The sequence below is a fragment of the Telmatherina bonti genome (assembly GCF_933228915.1).
Source record: "Telmatherina bonti genome assembly, chromosome: 14".
Classification (NCBI taxonomy): Eukaryota; Metazoa; Chordata; class Actinopteri; order Atheriniformes; family Telmatherinidae; genus Telmatherina; species Telmatherina bonti.
Window position 1 is genome coordinate 35531569 of NC_136612.1, and position 16183 is coordinate 35547751.

General features: G+C 42.9%; 2 protein-coding genes across 2 annotated transcripts in view; both read right to left on the reverse strand.

Annotated features, from left to right (window-relative positions):
• The window catches only part of LOC306765680 (uncharacterized protein), a gene marked incomplete at both ends in the record, with an annotated part of 112316 nt that overhangs the window by 12462 nt on the left and 83671 nt on the right, over positions 1-16183 (reverse strand). The window contains 2 exons of the mRNA XM_079253164.1: positions 260-426; positions 2234-2407. Coding sequence (XP_079109290.1) covers positions 260-426; positions 2234-2407 — 341 coding nt within the window. The remainder of the gene's footprint in view (positions 1-259; positions 427-2233; positions 2408-16183) is intronic.
• On the reverse strand, positions 10325-14544 carry LOC306765233 (uncharacterized protein; the record flags this gene model as incomplete). The annotated part of the gene is made up of 8 exons (XM_079252635.1): positions 10325-10595; positions 10932-12114; positions 12261-12465; positions 12628-12706; positions 13537-13788; positions 13904-14127; positions 14215-14288; positions 14343-14544. The coding sequence occupies 8 exons, from the start codon at positions 14542-14544 to the stop codon at positions 10325-10327; spliced, it is 2490 nt and encodes an 829-aa protein (XP_079108761.1).

Consider the following 16183-nt stretch of genomic DNA (forward strand, 5'->3'; position numbering starts at 1 on the left):
ACTATATAAATAAAGTTTAATTGAATTGAATAGAAAACACAAAAACCTAGAGAGACTTGCAGTGAAAGTAAAGCTGAATGAAGAACTGGACCCGTCTCACATTGTTCCCTTTGTGTTGCTGCTAATTGTGGAGTGTTGTGGTTTTGTACTGCAATGACACTTCAAGGCCACCGTAGATATTCATACAAACAGCTTCTGCAGGTATCATGTAAGTCATGAATAAAAACTCCTGTAAACACCCAGTGTGATGAATCCTGACCTGAGAGTTTCCAGTTTGGACTCTTCAGTCCACCAGACAACTTCTTCACTCCTGAATCCTGCAGGTTGTTGTTACTCAGGTCCAGTTCTGTCAGACTGGAGGACTGGGAGCTGAGAAGTGAGGACAGATCTTCACAGCTTCTCTCTGAGAGACCACACACACTCAGCCTGGAGAGAAAGTTCCAGAGGAAAATGACACATGTGAGAAGATTGAATGAGAACTAACGTTGAACGTCGACTCAAAGACTTCCTGGTTCAACCAGCAGGTTTAACTGCAGACTGCTTTACCTGCTTTATAGAGATATTCATGTTTGACTGTTTTTTAAATGTGTTAAACTGGTCCATAAATTCATTTTAATCAAAACTAATAAAACAGAAATACAGAAACAATACGGTGGCCAGGAAGTGCAAAACAATGTTCCATCCAGACACAGAACTGACAATACATGTCTGCTGGATTCCTGCTGCTTACTGCCGGTTGGAGCATGTTTAGGAGCCGTGACCAGGTAAATCTGTTTCTGGTCACATCATTTCATAGACGTAAAGACAGGAGAAACTCCAGACAATACGACTACGTGACACGCCCCTCTCCTGGTAAGTAGGCTACGGATGTAGTCTTGGATAGTTGGAACATCAATATTATTAATATTATTATTATTATTATTATAAACCAAGTATTTACCCAGGTTTGGTTCCTCTCTGACTTACTCCCTTACAAACAAGGCAAAGCTCACCAGCCTACACGTCTGAACGATGGATGATGTTGACATTATGAGTGTTTTATTATGTGCAGGTTGTCATGTTTGGTGAGCTTGACTGACTGGTGAAAGCTTTAAAAACAGTCTGACCAGGAAAGTCCAGCCGTTTATTTGTAAGTAAATAGTAGATATTTACTTTCATTTTGTTTCCCTCCATAATTCATCTCCAGTAAACTGGTTTACTGGAACGGTCTTTTCACAGGACTTCCCAGTAAATCCAGTGGACTGGATAAACGAAATGGAATAAAAATGAAAAGACTGGAGGAGAGGAGCAAGAAAAGAGGAAGAGGAGGAAAAGCAATAACCAAAAATAGTTCAAGTTACAAGGTGTTAGGGTCGTGAAGATGAAGAGGAGGAGAGGAGCAGGAGAAGAAAAGCAAGAAAACAGGAGGAGAGGAAAGCTGTGAAGGAGCAGGATATATATATATATATATATATATATATATATATATATATATATATATATATATATATATATATATATATATATATATATATATATATATATATATATATATATATATATATATATATATATATATATATATATATATATATATATATATATATATATATATATAAATAAATATATATATATAAATATAAAAGGGATTTTTGCTACTGGCTTTTTTACATCTTATATCCGGATTTTGAAGCAGAATTCACCAAGCGTTGGATTGTTTACCCACTAATAGTGAACGTGAGCTGGTTCCAGACCATGGTGAGACAGGTTAGTTTTATCCGACTGATGATGCTGAAATAGATTTCTGCCGTTTCAACTCTTACAGGGGACATTGAATGCACTTTATACCCAGTCTGAATCAGTTCTCTGATACATCAATAAAACTTTGGAGTCCTGCTTTGGTAAACACGGTTCATAGTTTGAGTGCAGCTGCTCCCCAACCCCCCCCCCCCCCCCCCCCCCCCCACCCCCCCACCCGACCTGACGGCACCGTTGGGGTGATGCTTCGCCTACAGGGGGGAGAGACGGAGAGAGTCAAGCAGATGATGGCGCCGCCCATCACACTGACAACGGCGCATTACGTTTCCATGGTAACAGCACAAAGAGCATTGCGACATTATTCCTAAACTGTGGTCATTACAGGTGTAACAGAAGCACACAGAAAGCTTCACATAATAACAACAACAGCTTCTGCAGGTATCATGTTAGTCATGAATAAAAACTCCTTTAAACACCCAGTGTGATGAATCCTGACCTGAGAGTTTCCAGTTTGCAGTTTGGACTCTTCAGTCCACCAGACAACTTCTTCACTCCTGAATCCTGCAGGTTGTTGTTACTCAGGTCCAGTTCTGTCAGACTGGAGGACTGGGAGCTGAGAACTGAGGTCATATATTTACAGCTTCTCTCTGAGAGACCACACCCACTCAGCCTGGAGAGAAAGAGGAAAATCATGGAGAAAGTTTTCCACACAGTAAATGTACATGGACCAACCTGTGTGCATCCTGCTGCTGTCGCTTCCTGTACCTTTAACTTTTATCTGGCTTCTTTTAGCTGTTAGTTTCTTTATTTCACTCTGCATTGAAGCTGAACACTGAAACTGGTTGGTTGAGAGATGTTTTGATGTTTATTTAGCATCTCTACAGAGGCTGTAGAGCTGGAATGATGAAGAGGGAAAAGAGAGCTGGTTGGCTGTCATGGCCGTGTAGATACCACTGAGGACAGCGAGGTCTGGACCTCAGGTACTGTCTATGTACTACCAAGGTACTATGCACGTACTATCAGGTACCTCCAGGTACTTTCAGGTATTATTAGGTACTGTCAGGTACTATGCATGTACTGTCTTTGTATGGCCAGGTACTATCCATGTACTATCGGGAACTATCTTTGTACTATCAGGTACTATGCATGTAATGTCAGGTACTATGAGGTACTATCCAGGTACAGAGGGAGACAAGGAGGAGCTGTTGGGTGATGTCTCACACTGTAGCTAATAAATATGGTTATGATACACAGTAAGTATTGAATTACAGACATGAACAACATTATTGGTTCCCTTCAGTCAACAACAGAAAAACTCACCATGGTCACAGAAATAATGTGAATCTGACAAAAGTAATAATAAAAAATCTATAAAATGAATCCAATGAAAGTCAGACATTGCTTTTCAACCAGGCTTCAACAGATTTGTATAAAAAATAAACTCATGGGGATAAAATGATGGTACCCTTAGAAAAGACTGAAAATAATGTCACCAAAGGGACATGTTAATCCAAGGTGTGTCAGGAACGGCATCACTGTACACCTCGCCTCCCTCAGACAGCAGTTCTGGAAATATTTCCCAATGACGCCCAAAGTGAACAACTTAGTTATTATTTAACTTCATTTATTAACTGTATTATGTGTTAAGTTACCCAGTAATGAATTATGGAATGAGTTATGGATAATGTGGACATTTCACCTGGTGACTGGATGCTTTGTTAGACATCTGTCATGTCTGGGGAGCGGGTCGCTGTTTTATGGAGGGATTTGGCAGACAATGTCGGGTTTCTTGTCGTTAGGAAGGTTTTGGTTTTTGACCATTTTCAATTACTTTTATTAACTTTTGTTAAATTAAATCAAACACAGAATCTGTTTGGTAACTTTTAGTTTATATAAGTTTAGTTTCACTTTCTTTTGTTTTTGATGAATGGAAAATAAATCATTTCTATTTTAATGAAGCCTTTTGTTGGAAGTGTGCATGAAAACATGCCGTTTACGCTCCCACGGCCTTTAATTAAATTAAAAAAGGCTGGTACACACACCTTGTTAGGATGAGTTTAAGTGCCTGCTATAATGCTGCCGTTTTGTACTGTGTGGCTGGAAACGATTATCAATAAATAATCCTCATTTTAGGAGTAAACATGCTTCCTTTGTGAAGTGTACATAGCTAACAGGGTAAGCCTTCAGTACTGCATGTTCAGGTTGGTCATGATGGTACTTAGAGACCTGGATATTTTCTCAGGTATTACACACTGTAAAAGGTTTGAGAAGCAACGCTGTAAGTCCTAAATAAAACAAATGTTTCTTTCATGTTGCATGATGTGTTACTCTGCACATATTTCATCACAATATTTCAAAGTAGTTCAGAAAATGTTCCAGATTGTTGCATCACAGAGAGAAAGTTTGAAGCTGAAACATAGAAAACCATGAGAGCAGCAGAGAAACTGACCTGAGACGTTCCAGGTTACAATGTGGACTCTGCAGCCCATCACACAGCTTCTTCATTCCTGAGTCCTGGATGCTCAGGTCCAGGTCCAGTTCCTTCAGTCTGGAGGACTGGGAGCTGAGAACTGAGGACAGAGCTGAACATCCTCCATCTGAGAGGGAACAGCTGCTCAGTCTGAAGAGAAGGAATTGAACAAAATATTTGTGTTAAATTTCTGTCACATTTAGGACGTTTTAACACAACAGTTTCCATTCATATCAAATCAAATGTATTTATACAGCACCTTTCATACCTGGAGCAGCACAATGTGCTTTACTTCTGTTAAAACAACAAAGATTACAAATGCAGTATATGGACACACACACACACACACACACACACACACACACACACACACACACACACACACACACACACAAACGCATGTCTGTGATGCATAACACAACTCTAGAAGAATATCTCCTGTCTCTTTCACCAACAGATAATAAATAAAGAAATAAATGAACATCTGGCTCGGCACACAGCTGGGGATCCTTTCTCTCCTGGGACCACCCACCCATGTCCACAGAGGGCGTTGCCATTGGAACAATTATGACTCGGGGTGGGCCCCCATCCACACCACTGCCAAAAGCCTGCAATGTAGTGGCCGCCCAGTCAGAAGCCGTTACCATGGCAACAACCCTGCAGACTGAGTGGGCATCGCCCCCAGTGCAGAGTCTCCCATGTGGAAACCACTGGAATTATCAAAGTTTATCAAGATCAATCAAGACTAGGACCAATGAAAAACAATTACTAAACATAAATTAATAAACTTTGGTGACTAAAACACTGAAAAAAGCTGCCCTGATTTTCTCTGGCAGTTTGTTCCACAGACGGGGAGCGTCGTGATGAAAAGAGGCCTCGCTGTAGGTTTTGGTTCTCTCTGTAGGAACCAGTAAGAGGCCGCTACCAGAGGACCTCAGGGTCCATCAGGACTCATATCTTAAAAGGAGGTCAGATAAATAAGAAGGCCCAAGACCATTAAGACATTTATAAATGACTAAATAAAAACTTAAAATCAACATTGAAACATATGGGGAGCCAATGCAGCCATTTTAAAACCAGTGTAATGTGGTCTGGCCCTCTGGTCCTCATCAGAACTCCTGCTGCTGGGTTCCTGAAAAACTCTAAGCTGGAAACAGACTTTTTGGGAAGACCAGAGAGCAGGACATGACAAAAATTTAATCTAGAAATAAAAGCACATATCAGCACTAAAAAAAAAAAAAGGCTATAGGGACATTGTACAATTTTTTAATGTTTATTTTATATAGTTTCCATGACTTATTCATGTTTGTGTTCCAAACATGTTAAAGTCCTAAATTCTTAATGTAATCTTGAAGCATGTGAAGTTTTTAAGAGTTTTTATGTTGATAAAATATTGTGTTCAGACATAATGTGATACATGTTGTGGTTGTTGGAACGGCTGCGGGACGCGGTCGTAGTCGCAGCCTGGACTCTGACACCGGCGTTTGGCCAGTGGTTGATGGTAACATCCTGTCACTTTGGAAGATGAGATGAGCTCTGATGGGGAAACGTGTCATGTAGTGACTCACCATGATATTTACAGTCTCACTTAAAGGCTCAATAGACTTGATGTAAATATAAACAAAGTCAGGCTGCTTAATCATTAATAAAGAAAGAATATTGGATCAAGTTTTAGCTGTAATAAGAGTCAGAACTTCCTGCAACAACGGTAGATCGAGCCTGTTCAGCGGTGCACGTTCCTGGGATGTGCACAAAGTCCTCAGCCTAACATCACAGCAGGATAAACTATGGCTGCTCTTCACTAGAGAGTAAATTCACTTCCATGGTAGAGGTTTATTAATATATTCTCTGATATTTGTGTCTGATTTTATGGCGGTTACTGTTTTTTCCAACGTGTATGCAGTGCTCGTGGAAGTGTATTCACCTGTGTGTACGTGCACGGATCTGTGTGTGGTCACAGCAAAGCCAAACTCAGAGGTTAACACCTCAGAGCAGCTATGATATGCAGCATGTAAACCAGATAAATAAAACCAGACTATCGTTTTAATACAATATTTCAGTATAAACTCGACCTAGCAGAAACAAGACTTTAAAGGACTTCCTGCTTCTGTGTCTTGCAGACACTTGCTGTATCGCTCTCCCCTCTGCCTGCATTTTTCTGCCAATATTCTCATCAATCTCCTAAAAGAACACTAATGTACAGCAGGTCCTGGAGACTCACTGGGACTATATTTTGTGCTAGATTTGGCTGGATACTACTATATTTGAAGTCTTTTACAGTATTGTCAGGGCCACGCCATCATGGCCTACAAATAGCAGAAGCCCTATCTGCAGCTACACAGGAGGTAAGGCTAACTAAAGCTAACTAGCTACAAGATGGCTCCCGTATCTACAGATGACTATTACAAACCTCTTCAGATGATGAAACAAAGATTCAAAGGCTAGAGGTGAATGTAGGAGAGTGTATTTTGTAGAAACAACAACTCCTCCTCTGACAAAAACCGATGGACAAGTTCTTGCTAACATGCAGCTAATTAGCACAAACATGACTGGGAAGAAACAGAGAACACTGAACCGAACAATAATTCTACCACTGATCGTCCTCCCTGGAATGCTCTTGGAACAAAACTGAAGAGTGAATCATCTCACAGGGAAAATGAAGAACATAGTTACCAATATTACAAATTACATAACATTTGTTGCTGTAAGAGGAAAACTACAGAACAGAGTGGAAACCGATCTGTAGCTCGTCCCATTTCAGCTTCCCCACTTCCGCGAAAGAACTACCGGAGTTCATGTATGTGCCGTACAGCTGGTAAAGCAGAGAGCCAGGAGAGGAGAGAGTCTAATACTGGCATGTTTCAGGTGCTCAGCATACACACCATCTTCACCGCATGGTTTGTTGTCCGGCAGCATGTGCTATAATAAATCATTTTCTTCAATATTTCTGTCAATAACCTGCTCACTTTGAATACAATTAAACGGGGCACTGTAGTGCTGATGCCAGCATTCAAATATCTGATCAGTTCCAGTAATACCATCTATAGTACAGGGCAGGGATGCCTTGTTACTGTTGAGAACTCTTATTTCTTTCCCAGAAGTCAATGACATTATTAGTGAACAGTTTTCCAGCCAGTAAATCTGACCTCATACTCTGTTCATTTCGACAGATGAACCAGACTGCATATTTGTACCTCGTATTCGTTAGCATTTTGTTTTCATAGACAGCGCCTTGCCGGGGTCTACCAACCAAAGCCCTCTCTGTAGTGGCTTGCCGGGCCTGCTCATAAAACACCACAACATACCTCTTCCATGTAGGCAGCATACGATTTTTCTTTGTTCTGTTTTTGTGAAAGGGTTTTCCACATTCAACTACATCTTTTCCAATATCATCATACAGTGAACAGACATCTCTTTAATGGGCCATGTTAGTGGAATTTACATCAGTACATCTAAATGCCTCATATGGCAAACTGATGCTGTTTAATAGTTTGTGTTAATATAAGTTGTAAGGTCTTCCTCAGACAGAGCTGACCATTCAAGCTTCCCTTTGTTCATAAGACCATCGTTGTTAGTCAATACAGTTACTTGTTCCACATTTATAATGGGAAGCACTACTTTTAATGTATGAATTAAAAAAAAAGAAAACAAGCTTATTCAAATATTCATCTTCATTCTGCTGGCATTCATAGGGAGTGTATACATTTAGCAAAATAAATTCATTATTGGTACATGTAAAGTGTGTGCCACTACACCAATCAAGGCCCATTCTGACAACTTTAATACTTTATCAAGCGTTTTTCTCCATAGCATTGCCATGCCTCCAGATATTCTCCCCCTGACAATACCCCACTTAAAGTGAGTTGTGGATTCTCCTGCCCCATGGAAAGAGTCATTACAAGTGTAGCCCGGTCTAAAATTTCATTACAGACCCAAAAGACTAAAATATAAATATGTTAAAACCATTATTAAAATGCATTAAATATTGTTAATCACAGTAAAACATAGTTCATTTCTTCTGTTTAAATGTGTTCATAAATAGTTATAAAAGTCAGATATAAGCCAACCAAAGGTTTTGTCATTTAGTTGGGAAAAATGCTTTGTTTGGAATGTACTTAACATGTTACCAACTTGGCTCACAGTGGTAACAAAAGAGGGAGTCAAATATAGGATGAACTATTCCCATTCTCTTTATTTACAGAACTTATTCAAAACAAACTCATAATGGGGTCTGAGTGTGTAAAATATCAGTATTGAAATGCTGTGAATGGTTGTGTGACCATGTGTGCAATGTTGTACAAAAATGCAACCCAAAGCTGAACAAATTATAATTACCGTGATGGGGGGAGAAATGCTGCCCAGCCAGAGGAAAAAACCCAGGGAGTGAGTCTGGCAAAAGCAGGCTTTATAAGTTAAGCCACTCCCACCTCTGCAGGTGCATTACATTCTCTCCTAATCACACCTAATACAAACAAACTAAGATGGCAGGCCATCACAATGTGCTCTTGGTTTCAACTCAACTTCATGTGTTGTCAGTATTGTATTTTCTGTTATCATATTGGTTGATGATGATCCAAAATACTTTACAAACTTATCAAATGTTGTGTTCATTCATCATCCGCTTCAGCCTGCTGATAACAAACAAAGGAATGATGATGCTCTTAGCACACTGAAACTATTGGATCACAAAGACTTTATGAAGCTGAAGAAGTAAAACCAACCTGAGAGTTTCCAGGTTACAATGTGGACTCTGCAGACCAGCAGACAGCTGCTTCATTTCCAAGTCCTGGATGTTCAGGTCCAGTTCCTTCAGTCTGGAGGACTGGGAGCTGAGAACTGAGGACAGAGCTGAACATCCTCCATCTGAGAGGGAACGTCCAGTCAGTCTGAAGAGAAGGAATTGAACAAAATATTTGTGTTAAATTTCTGCCACATTTAATGTTAGGGAACAACTAAGATACATTCCTTTAAAAAAGAAAAAAGTTCTGTAAAGGCAGAATATCTGCTGAACTTCTAATGAGGAGCTGTGAAAAGTTTCACTGTTTTTACTTTATCCAGAAGGTTTTATTGGACTGAGTCAAGTTTTTTGTCGAAATTGTGCAAATTTCTCCCATCAGCTACAAATATCTCACAATCAGCAAACATTTTTCATTTGATCAATAATCAATGATACATCTTCAGTTTACCATGGAATGATAAAGTGTATAAAGGTACAGCTGGTTTCACAACAACCACACGTGTAAAGTTATAATTATATACAGATAGATATGATCTCACCTGTTTCCATGTTCAGTATTTTCAGTTTTCATGTAACTAAAACATTCTTCTCTGCTATATTCTATTGAAATGATACTTTATGTTGTTTCGCTACTTTCTTCTGTTTTATTTGATGGGTTTTTATCTGCGTTAAAGAGCTTCAGACTGAAATCACAGATGAGGGTCATTGTGGTCGGATTCTCGATGCAACGCTGGAATATTTTCTTGGTTCCCTCTGAATTTATCCCACCACCTTTCCTTTACTCCATCATGTTTTCCATCAGGGAAAAGGAAAATAACCTGGACTAAACCATTGGAGGTCATTCTGTTTACTATCTGCCTGCAACACTGGATGGAAACAAGGTGATAAAGCAGCAGGACCAGAGCCATGGTTCACCCAAAGCTGAAGATAAAGTAGAACATCTGTATTTAACTAAAGGCTCATTTATTCCTTTAAGTCCTAAATAAAACAAATGTTTCTTTCATGTTGCATGGTGTTACTCTGCACATATTTCATTCACAATATTTCAAAGTAGTTTAGAAAATGTTCCAGATTGTTGCATCACAGAGAAAACCATGAGAGCAGCAGAGAAACTGACCTGAGACGTTCCAGGTTACAATGTGGACTCTGCAGACCATCACACAGCTTCTTCATTCCTGAGTCCTGGATGCTCAGGTCCAGGTCCAGTTCCTTCAGTCTGGAGGACTGGGAGCTGAGAACTGAGGACAGAGCTGAACATCCTCCATCTGAGAGGGAACAGCTGCTCAGTCTGGAGAGGAAATAGACCAGCAGTAATGTGTTCCATGATGTCCATTAAAAGCAGCATCAGTATGTTTCTCCACATCCTGCTATATATGTACTTACAGAGCTTTGTTGGAGGCTTTGACCACTGGCAGCAGCCTCAGAAGAACCTCCTCTGAAGGAGAGTATTTCTGCAGGTCAAACACATCCAGATCTTCTTCTGATGACAGTAAGATGAAGCTCAGAGCTGACCACTGAGCAGGAGACAGTTTATCTGTGGAGAGACGTCCTGATCTCAGGGACTGTTGGACCTCCTCCACTAGAGAACCATCATTCAGTTCATTCAGACAGTGGAACAGATTGATGCTTCTCTCTGCAGACACATTCTCACTGATCTTCTTCTTGATGTACTGAACTGTTTCCTGATTGGTCTGTGAGCTCCTTCCTGTCTGTGTCATCAGGCCTCGTAGGAGTCTCTGATTGGTCTCCAGTGAAAGACCCAGGAGGAAGCGGAGGAACAAGTCCAGGTGTCCATTTGGACTCTGTAAGGCCTCGTCTACAGCACTCTGATGGAGATCTTTTACATCATCTCTGAATAATGTAAACCACTTCTGTCTGAACAGATTGACTCCAGACTTGATGAAGGTCCGACGGACATGAAGAGCAGCCAGAAACTCCTGAAGACTCAGATGGATGAAGCTGAACACCTTCTCTTCCTGCTGGTACAGTCCTTTCTCCTCTTTAAAGATCTGTGTGAACACTCCTGAGTACACCGAGGCTTCTGTGATATCGATGCCACACTCTGTCAGGTCTTCTTCATAGAAGATCAGGTTTCCTTTCTGCAGCTGATCAAAAGCCAGTTTTCCCAGAGACTTTATCATCTTCCTGCTCTCTGGACTCCAGTGTGGATCTGTCTCAGCTCCTCCATCATACTTGACCTTCTTGACTTTGGTCTGAACCAGCAGGAAGCGGGTGTACATCTCAGTCAGGGTCTTGGGCAGCTCTCCTCCCTCTCTGGTTTTCAGCTCATCCTCCAGAACTGTAGCAAGGATCCAGCAGAAGACCGGGATGTGGCACATGATGTGGAGGCTTCGTGATGTCTTCATGTGGGAGATGATCCTGCTGGCCTGCTCCTCATCTCTGAACCTCTTCCTGAAGTACTCCTCCTTCTGTGGGTCAGTGAACCCTCTGACCTCTGTCGCCATGCCAACACAGTCAGGAGGGATCTGATTGGCTGCTGCAGGTCGTGTGGTTATCCAGAGGCGAGCAGATGGAAGCAGTTTCCCCCTGATGAGGTTAGTCAGCAGCACATCCACTGAGGTGGACTCTGTAACATCAGTCAGGATCTCATTGTTGTGGAAGTCCAGAGGAAGTCGACACTCATCCAGACCGTCAAAGATGAAGACGACCTGGAAGTCTTCAAAGCTGCAGATTCCTGCTTCTTTAGTTTCAGTAAAGAAGTGATGAACAAGTCCCACCAAGCTGAACTTTCTCTCTTTCAGCACATTCAGCTCTCTGAAAGTCAGTGGAAATGTCAACTGGATGTCCTGGTTGGCTTTGTCTTCAGCCCAGTCCAGAGTGAACTTCTGTGTTAAGACAGTTTTCCCGATGCCAGCCACTCCCTTTGTCATCACTGTTCTGATTGGTCCATCTCTTCCAGGTGGGGGTTTAAAGATGTCTTCTAGTCTGATGGTTGTTTCTGGTCTGTCTGCTTTCCTGGATGCTGCTTCAATCTGTCTGACCTCATGTTCATCATTGACCTCTGCAGCCCCTCCCTCTGTGATGTAGAGCTCTGTGTAGATCTCATTCAGAAGGGTTTGCTTTCCTGCTTTAGCGATCCCCTCAAACACACACTGGAACTTCTTCAGAGAAGATTTTAGTTTCCGGCCACAAACTGAAGCCAGAAGTTCTGAATGAAAAGCAGAAATCAGACGAGTCAGTAAAGATTTCAAGCCTCTGAAGAAGGAGGATGTGAACATGTGATGTTCCACGTGTTGAGACGTCAGTAAATGTTTCATTTATCAGCAGCTTCAATCTTTAGAGAAATCCTCTTACTGCTCTGCAGACGCTCAGCCAGCTCCTCCTGCTTCATTCTCCTCAGGAAGTCCACTGTGATCTTCACTAATGCCTCTCTGCTGCTCTTCCTCTGCTCTTCATCCTCACCCTCCAACACTGAGCATTCTGGGTAATCTGGACTCAGAAGCTTCTGGATCTTCTTCAGCTCCTTCTTCACAAAAGTGATGATGTTGTCCTCCAGCAGCTGGAAGAGAAAACCACATGAAGGACACAGTCAGACTGAAAGCATGGAGCCAAACATCAGATCCATGTTGGACACGCTGACAATCCACTGGTCTACAAAGTGCAGCGTGGAGATGAGTGTGAACAGAAGAGATGGAGAAGTAGTTGTTGTACATGTACACACCAGAAATATGGAGTCCAGCTGTGTCTGATGCTGCTGGGCAGACTGACCACTGGGAAGCTCTGAGCTCTGCTGCTCCACTCTGTAAGGACATCAGGACCTTTATTGTCATTGCATCAACGTCACCATGGCAACAGCATTTTGTTGGCACTCGGCAATAAAAACAGCAACATGCATATTGAATGAAATGGACATTAAATGTAAAGCACAGCAATAGAAGAATGAAAATCAGAATAAAAGAGAGGAATAAAAGCTGAGGTGGGCCAGAGGAAGACGGAGCAGATCAAGTATGATGTTGGCAGTTCAGTGAGGATGAAGAGGGAGAGTGGGGGAGTGAGGGGGGAGAGGCTTGATGGAGGAAACAGCTCTGTGGGGAAAAGCTGTTTGCCAATCTGGAGGTTGTGGGTTTTAAATGTCTAAATCTTTTCCTTGATGGAAGGGGAACAAAGTGAGTGTGTGCAGGGTGGGTCTTGTCTCTGAAGATGGACCATGCCGTCCTCTGTGGTCAGAGTGCAGCTCCTATCATCCTCTGTGCTGCCTTCACCACACGGGACAGATCTGTTTTGTGGCGTGCAGCTTGCATAGCACACAGTACAGCCCTGACAAAGGATGCTTTCTGTTGTTGGTGAGGAGATGAGCTGCTAGACCGGCTTGCTTCAGCTTCCTCAGGAAGAAGAGTCTTTGCTGAGCTCTCTGCACCAGATGGGAGCTGTTAATCCACCATGTTAGGTCTTTGCTTATGTGGCTCCCAAGAAACTGAACAGATTCAGGTCTTTCCAGCTCCTCTCCCTTGATGAACAGTGGGTGCTGAATGGTCCTACTGGTCCTTCTAAAATCCACAAGAAGCTCTTTGGTTCTGGTCGTGTTGAGAGCCAGATTGTTGTCTGCACACCACTCGACCAGGTGCTGGACCTCCTGCTGTAGGAGGTCTCATCGTTGTTGCTGATGCCTCCAACCACTGTGCTATCATCTGCAGACTTTACTATGGTGTTGGAGGAATGGATGGAGGGCTTCAAGTCCTGGATGAAGAGGGCCAGACCCAGAACACACCCCTGTGGCCTGTTGGTGAGGAAGTCCATGATCCATATGCAGAGTGAGGCGAGGAGACCAAGGCTGATGAGTTTCTGGAGCAGTTTATGGGAGATTACAGTCTTGGAGGCGGAGCTGGAATCCACAAAGAGCATCCTGATGTAGCTGTCTGCTGGTCCAGGTGCTTCTGGGCTGTGTGGAGTGTGATGGAGATGCATCCTCTGTAGATCTGTTTGCTCTGTATGCAAACTGAGGACTGTCCAGGTCTGCAGGGATGCTGCTGTTGATGTGAGCCAGTATGAGCCTCTCAAAGCGTTTCATAATGAGCAGGATGAGGCCAACAGGACAATCATCATGAAGGCATGTGATGGAGGGCTGTTTAGACACAGGAATAATGGTGGTGGATATGAAGCAGGAGGGAAGTGCAGCTTGTTGCAGGGAGAGGTTAAAGATGGAGGTAAAGACCCCCGCTAGCTGGTCAGCACAGGTTTTCAGCACACAGCCTGAAAGTCCATCTGGTCCAGTTGCTTTATTGATGTTAATCCTTAGTGTGGATCTCACCTGATGCTTCTGAAGGACAAATGACTGTTTGTCCTGTTTGGAGTGGAAGCTCCCACCATTTCCATCCCATAATGCTGTTTATCAGAACATCCAAAGCATGAAGTGTGTCAGGAAGGTCCCTCTCATACCTGGCCAGGTTGGTGTTGTCCTTCCAGTCATGAAGGGTTTGATGCCCTTCCACATGCCCCGGGGGTCCTTGTTTCCAAAGTCCCCCTCAGTCCGCTGCCTGTACCTGCCTTTTGCCTCTCTGACACTCTTTGCCAGGCTCTTCTGGGAGGTCATAAAGGTCAGCATATCTCCTGGCCTACAAGCAGCCTCTCTCACCTTCATCATGAAGCTCCCACTCTCATTAAAGCAGCTTTCTGCTTTGGGAAGATCTGGACTGTTTTAGTGGGCAGTAGCTCCACTGTGGAAAAGCTGATGTCATCCAAAGCAGCAGAGGTGTGCTCCTCCAAGCCAGATCCTTGAGAGAAAACCTCCCAGTCTGTGCTCTCAAAGCAGTCCTGTAGAGATACGGTGGCCTTCTTGGTCCAGACCCCTACGCTCTAGTTTTGCTTTGTTTCTGCACACTACAGGTCTGGAAGATGGAATCAGTATCAGAGAGATGTGCTCTCTGTGCTGAGGTGCCCTGGAGCAAGGCAGCCACAGCCAGGATGTGCTTGGATGAGACTGGTTAGACTGGGCAGCTCCCAGTAGAAATGTGTTTGATGTTGGAGTTTTTCACCAAGTAAAAGTTTGCTTTGTTGTGACTGCAGGTCACTTAGTAAGTGAGCTTCAGGGAATGTGCAGAACTTGTGGAAAGGTCCAGAATGTGAGGAGGAAAAACTGACGTTTGCTTCTACGTTCCACAGATGAGAAAGCTGAATTCTGGAGATGCTGTTTCCTGCACTGAGACAGAGTCTTCCTGCTTATTCTCAGCTCACAGGAAACATCCCATAAAACTGCTTATTATAAGAGCTTTATCTGGATATTTCACCTGGAAATACTGAAGATATCCGGACTAATATATAGATCCGTATATCCGGAATAATACTCTGGTATTATTGATGTGAAACACAAGCTGGAATAAAACCAAACTGATGCAACATTTACACACAGCTCACCTCTCTGGATCTGATTTAAAATGAAGAGGAGGATCCATCGACCTGTTGCTCTTAAAGGACAAACAGCTGGGTGCTGATCCAGGTCCTGATCCAGGTCTAGGTTCTGGTCCTGGTCCAGGTTGATTCCTGTGAATAAAGATGGTTTCATGGTTTCACAGCTGAATCCTGAAATTGAACATTTAGTTTGATGAAGACTCTGGAGGACAAATCAGATCCATCACATGACAAACATGATGCTGCAGATTCGTCTCAGACGTCCAGAAATGATTCAACAGAAACTGGTTTTCATCTGGAACCTGATCCAGAACCTCCACTGGACTCTGATACTCACTGCTGGTCTGAGCTGAAATCAATAGGTTTCTCCATCGACCGGTTGCTCTTCATGGACACACAGCTGGGCTCAGGTCCAGGTCCAGGTGCAGGTCCAGGTCCAGGTCCAGGTCTGGCTTTAGGTCCAGGTCCAGGTCCAGGTGCAGGTCTGGCTTTAGGTCCAGGTCCAGGTCCAGGCTGGTTCCTGTGAATCCAGATGTTTGCTGATGTGAGTTTTTGTGATTTCTGAGAAGAGTCATGGAGAGTTAGAGATGGATATCTGACCTCTGAGTGGTTTTAGAGGGAGGGACTCCCTCCTCTCTGTCCTGATCCATGATGCTGGATTCACATCGGCTCACACACACTTTCTACCTCCACCTGCAGAGGAAACACACATTGGCTCACACACACTTTCTACCTCCACCTGCAGAGGAAACACACATTGGCTCACACACACTTTCTACCTCCACCTGCAGAGGAAACACACATCGGCTCACACACACTTTCTACCTCCACCTGCAGAGGAAACACACATCGGCTCACACACACTTTCTACC